This window comes from Hippoglossus hippoglossus, chromosome 14 (genome assembly GCF_009819705.1).
Source record: "Hippoglossus hippoglossus isolate fHipHip1 chromosome 14, fHipHip1.pri, whole genome shotgun sequence".
Lineage (NCBI taxonomy): Eukaryota > Metazoa > Chordata > Actinopteri > Pleuronectiformes > Pleuronectidae > Hippoglossus > Hippoglossus hippoglossus.
The window spans coordinates 21,519,718-21,525,717 of record NC_047164.1 but is presented as its reverse complement, the minus strand read 5'-3'; the positions used below and the strand labels follow the sequence as shown (position 1 = coordinate 21,525,717).

At 43.2% G+C, this 6,000-nt stretch overlaps 1 protein-coding gene across 4 annotated transcripts in view; it reads right to left on the bottom strand.

Moving 5' to 3' along the window:
- Nucleotides 1–544: 544 nt before the first annotated feature.
- Nucleotides 545–6,000, bottom strand: part of usp25 (ubiquitin specific peptidase 25) — a 31,108-nt gene continuing 25,652 nt past the window's right edge. For 3 of the 4 annotated variants that reach the window (XM_034607471.1, XM_034607472.1, XM_034607473.1), the window contains 5 exons: nucleotides 5,691–5,769; nucleotides 5,440–5,519; nucleotides 4,997–5,120; nucleotides 2,956–3,148; nucleotides 545–1,422 (listed from right to left, as the gene is read on the bottom strand). In XM_034607471.1, coding sequence (XP_034463362.1) covers nucleotides 1,250–1,422; nucleotides 2,956–3,148; nucleotides 4,997–5,120; nucleotides 5,440–5,519; nucleotides 5,691–5,769 — 649 coding nt within the window. In that variant the 3' untranslated portion in view covers nucleotides 545–1,249. The remainder of the gene's footprint in view (nucleotides 1,423–2,955; nucleotides 3,149–4,996; nucleotides 5,121–5,439; nucleotides 5,520–5,690; nucleotides 5,770–6,000) is intronic. The other variant, XM_034607474.1, reaches the window with a different exon arrangement.

Below are 6,000 nucleotides of genomic sequence, written 5' to 3'. Positions count from 1 at the left end.
TTACTCTGCCATGTTTAAGTTTGGAGAAACACTCCAGCATATTTTCAGTATTTTCAATTAGGTAAGGTAACGTCCATGTGACCGTCTGCCTGGTGCTGGCAGCGATGTTTTGAAAAGGCATTTCCTGTCTTCATCACATGGATTGATTGAAGTGATCCATGTTCCAGGAAATGAATTTCCCTGCAGGAAATTAGACCAACATTTTTTATTAAAAAATAGCAATTGCAAAGCAGCTAGAGAGGAGGCTGTCCTATATCTTTATTATTTTTGGCCAAATGCTTGTAATCTTTGGATTTTGCATTGTTAATGAAATTCTAATAAACTTCATAATGGCAGCTAAATGATCACAGTGAATAATGGAGGTTTGAGACCGACAGCTAATGTCAATGGGACTTTAAGCGTGACACTGAACCTCGTCTCTCATCCCTCACTGACCGTCGCTCTGTTAATCACCTTGATGTCTCAAATCAAAGACTTTGATCAGTGCAGTGTTGAATGTCAGTCAGTTATTATCGTGCAAGTGAAGAAACAATAAGGCAAAGCATTTTTTTATTTGGCCTAAAGGGGCCATAAATAAAACTTTATTCTCTCAATTTATTAACAAGCCACAGGAAGTCTGTGGCCGTCTACCACAGCACTTAAAACATCTCACTCTGCTGCAGTCCACGAAGACATGAGACCCATTTGAGATACTGCGAGCCGCTGATAGAACTGGAGGCTCCCTTCCTAACTTCCTTAGAAAAATAAAACAAAACATGGTAATACTGTACCAAACTGGAGGCCGAGCAGCAGGGTGATCCTCTACACGCAGAGAAGGGTGCTTTAGAAAGGGCTATGAACGTGGCTGGAGAAGCTTGAATCAAGCAGCAACAACAGTAATAAACTATGAAAAACTCTCAAACTCTTGTTTTTTAACAAATCTGAAGCAGAGTGTGCTTTCAACCACTGCAGGCTGGCAGTCCCAGTTATTCTCCCCCCCCCCCCATCAACTTCTCATCTCATATTTACTCATTCCCTCCCAACAGTCTCTTCCTGCTCCTTTCCGCCATTGTGTTTTGTTTGAAATAAAAATCAAATAATATTTATTGTGATAAAACCTATAGCAGCAAAAGAGAAACAGAGGAATAACAGCTAGAAGCAAGTGACCCCTGGATTTATAAAGGAAGGCATGGGTTAAGAGAGGTCCATGGATTTCTGCCCTGGGTCGGGCCTGTGAAAAAGGGAGGGGTGTCTGGCCGCCCCTCTGAGCTCATCTCCCCTCGCTGGGGATCCTGCTGACGGCAGCCACGATGCGGCTGAACCGTTCACACAGCTCCAGAGTGGAGTAGGAGGGCAGCTTGGGCGGGTCGTGGAAGCTTTTGATCTCCGTGGAGCAGTCCAGTAACTTGGGGAGGAAGTCGGTTAGCTTCTCCTGGAGGTTGGCTGCCAGCAGGGGGGAGGACAGATGGAAAGAAAGTGGATGATTAACTGTTTGAACATTGCAGCATAATGTAGTGAAAATGTAACACAGAGAACACAGGGCAAATATTTTAACGTGATATCGCAGCCTGTTCCAGGACCGAATCAGACTGAACCTCTGGTGAATTGGTGTCTGGGTGATAATATTGTGATTTCCCTGAACAAAGGCCAGGAACTCTGAGAACATGCTCTCTGTGGACTGATACTGGAATGCACTGATAAAAGCTGAGTCCTTTCCAGTCTTTTTTTTCTACCAACACATTCTTTTCAGGAGCATTTGTGAATATTTCCTTGTGGATTTTGATCAGGTAAAGTTACTCTCCTGGCTTTGTTATACCCTTCAAAACATATTTGCATACTTACAAGCTTTTCATATTAAACAAGAAAGATATTAAAATGACGTTGAGTAGGGCTCTTGCTGTAATCTGCTGAGATGTGGGCCAAATGAAATTCTATTTAGATTTATTGCTACTTCTATAAATTATTATAATTATTAAATACATTTTTGGGAAAATCTGTGGATGCTATGACCATCAATGAAATGATCATCTATCTGCATAATCCAAGTAAATATTAGTATTTTGTATTAGCCAAAACTGAGGTATAGCAAACTAACTAACAAACAGCATTACGATAACACAGACCGACACATATACACGGGGACAATATTGTTAGTGTGAATTATTTCAGCCATGATAAACACTTTGTGAAAATCTGACACTGTGACAGCCCTAACGTGAATGTAACTACAACTATGCTTTGATTTTAGTCGTCATCCATTTTCCTTCAAAAACGGCGTTTTCAAATTCAAACAATGAACAACCTTTAATACCTGTCCATACTAACACATCTGAAAACACATGACTGGAAGTGTGTGGTTGTTAGTTGCAGAAAGAGCTGGGCTACGAACGAGAAGCAGAAATGGCGAAATGGCGAAAAGTACGAGCAGGGATTTCTTTTCTTGGACCAACAACAAGGTGTACTGATTATTCATGTTAAGTTCTGCACTGGTAGCCAAGGCTAATGCCGGTTGTTTTCTTCTGGAAGGCGGTCACGTGATAGGAGCTTGACGAATCCGTGAAGGCTATATCATGACCGAAAAGGATTTTTTTCTTTGCAAAAACAAGAGAGAAACCTCACTGCACAACTTGATGCTATTGCTCTCTTAGTCTTGTGGCGTGTGAAACCCTGAGTGCAGTTCCAAGGTGGAAATAAGAAGCCATGGTATTGTCGGCTTATTTCAAAACCATGTGGACACGTTGACAAAATTGCTGAAAGAGGCAGATATTGCTGTTGAGCTCTACAGTGGTCTAATGTTTTAAAATAAAAACGCATCTCTTCAGGTTTCTTAATGCTGCACAACCTAGAAGCACCGTGCAGTGGCCTGATTATCATGATCTTTGGCAGGGGCACTGAGGAATGTACCAGTAACCTAAGACTTCACTCTCCAGAAATATCTGTCAGGCCGAGTCTGCTCCTGCTCCCTCAGGGACTCACATTCCATCTCTTGGCCCAGGTAAGAGCACCAGCGGTTCCTCATGTCCTCCACCGCCAGCAGGTCTCTCTCCGTGTCGTGGACCAGCAGCAGAGGGATGCAGGGCACCACCAGCTCATTCATGATTCCTAAGCCCGTGGTCACCTCGGGTTCTTCTCCGGATTCAAACATGGCGGCCGCTTGTTCGTTTAATTTCTATGGAAGGAAGATACTGGTGAGTAGACGTTTTACAGAGTCAAAGTTTAAACAGTAAAATTAATGGATTTTGTAATTCCTAAAATTTTATAATTGATTTAATTTAAGGGATAATCACAGTCAAAGTTTCGCAGATACAGTTCCCATAGTCTAAGAGCTATGGGGAGAGTAAACAGGAAGCATCAGTGCATTAACAGTTCCAACTTCATTCTCGTCTTTTGAGCCTATACTTGTTTACATATTGACAAAGTGGCAACATCAAAACTTTGCCTAATTAACTGTTAGCAGTTCTGAGAAGGAGAGTGAATTTTCATGAAAACTGCCACAAATCACGCTTGGAGGATTTTTACACAACCTTAATTGGTTCCGTTTGCTGTGTCACAGCCACTGCTACTGCACCAACTGCTGACCGTGATGATAAGCCGAGCCAAAAACCAGCGAGCCAAAAAAACAAGACTAACTTCCTGTAGTGTTCAGAACACCAGCATGCACCTGTTCCTTTCACCTCATGCAGTATATTTGCCTCACGTCTCCCCTGTACCCCTGGAAGGGGATGCGTCTCACAGTTTGAAAACCTGAGCTGGAGACGTGAGCCAAGGTCATGTTGCCCTCACAGCTTTCAGACAAAGGAAATGAGGATGACTAAGTCTTCATTTCTTTAAGAGTTACATCCAAGAACACACTTTGCTGACTTTTGTATATTTGTGTTATCTTGTGTAAATGTTTTTACTCCAAACAATATTCTTTGTCGTTATTTTTTACTAAGTCATTTATGTCTCAATGCTTGTTTTGTTCTTGAGTCAAGTTTTCCATTAGCTCTAATAGATAAATTCTCAACAGCTTAAGTACTAACAGTAATCCTACTGGCAGCATGAATATGACGAGTGTCCTACAGCCACTGGAGCTTAAGTGGGTCCTGACGTTTTTACATGTGGATACAAGCTTTTCTTCCTCTTCTTGGCCAGAGCCACCTTGCTGTCACAGACAAACTCCCTGACCTCCTCTCTCGGAGGAAACGACCCTGTTTTTCCTGAAAGCCCGTTTGGAATCGAGAGTGAGATGCTGGATTTGCAAAACATCCAAGTACATTAGCTGTGTCAATGTTAGCAGTGTTTTCAATTAAAACAAGAGCCGTAGGTAAACAGCTGAGCAGACGGAGCCAGAAGTTCTGGCCAGAGATCTGAGATGGCCGATCAAGCTGTGCGGAGCTGAGGTTTGAGGTTAGCTGAGGACACGCTTGTGTCTCATGGTAATGTGTTTACACTCGCAGGCCCTCCTGCTTCCTATTCCCACTCCAGTGATTACATTATGAGCACAATGCTGGTGTAAGGTTACTGAGTGCAGCAGCGAGGGGGCTGCTGAAGATCAGTACGAGGCTGATCAGACCAAAATACCCTCAGCTCTAACCAATAATACCAGAGCACAGCCTGGAGCTCGGTGGGAGTAAAATGAAAAGGGGGCTCACATCGTAACGCTGAAAGGATTTTCATCTGTCAGAATCAGATGAAAAATCTTCAGTGGAATCTTTTGTGTGCAGCAAGCAAACGAAAGCAATATCTCAGCGAAAGCAATTTGATTATAGTAGCTCGTCTCAGGATTGAAGGAGAGATGTCTGGCTATGTTTTGCTGGGTCACTTTAGCAGAGGAAGTGTGATACAGAGGAAAGGGAGTGACAAAGAGGCGACGATCACAGAGAAGGACCGCGGGACACAAAGGTTTCCGTTCCACAACAGACCCTCTTTGTGATCACTTTGTATGATCAAAGAAAACTGAAGAAATATGACATCCACTCATAACAATAGAGATCTGACTTGTTGTTTGGAATAAAGCACTGTGTTGAGAACTCACCAGCAAACACTCTCGACGGTAGTAACTCAGCAGCTCCTCGTCATGACCTCGATACAGCCCTTTGGACAAAAGCTCCTTGTTGTACTGATACGCGTAAATGAGATACATCAGAGCCTCCACGTAACTGGGAAGGAAACAAAGTTGATGAACAGATGTTATGTTCACATAAATGAATATCAAAGTTGCACCAAGAACTTAGAGAGCAAACCATTTACAGAGGAAATAAACCTGATGACCCCACTGCACAACTACAAAGCTTGGAGCTGCGCAGACAGCCAACTGCTGCCCCCTGCAGGAGACAATTCAGCACCCACTGGCTGCTGCAGATCGGCTCAGAGTAAATGTACGAGTTAAAGCTCGAAGATGATAGTTGGAGGCAGAGTTGGATTTTGTTTTTCCCCGTGTTTGATTATAGGAGGAACTCAAAAAAGGTGTCACCATACTTTGTCTTCTGAAAGAGCTCCAAGCCGGTCATCATGAAGACGCTCGTCTCGCGGAAGTTCCTGTAGTCCTGATGCCACATCTGTTGTAGACAAACAAGTTAATAAAGGCAAGTTCCTGGAAATTCAATGACACAAATACTGGCATTTTTAAATGCCAGTATGTCTGTGTCACTGGAAAAGCTTTACAGACAATGTGTGATACTACTGTAAAGGCAGTCTACTGTTTTAGATGAAGAAAGAGCACTGCTGACCTCATATTCATCCATGTTGACCTCCTCCGGCTTAATTAGGTCCAGTTTGGCACGTGCCACATTCATAATGCTCTTACATCTGTGGGAGGGGGACACAAGGAGATGGTGAGTCATCGTGATGTACTTAGGAGATGAAACGGTCCGCCCTGCCCCTAGGCCTGAACGTGGCCTAATGAATCACTCTTTAGAGCTGAGAGGAGAAGTGAAACGCTCCTCCGGAGGCTCCTATTGAGGCCACATGCACACATAAATCTAATTATCTCGCTCAAAATAGAGGAGAAGGGAGAAATCAATTTTTCACTCATGAATA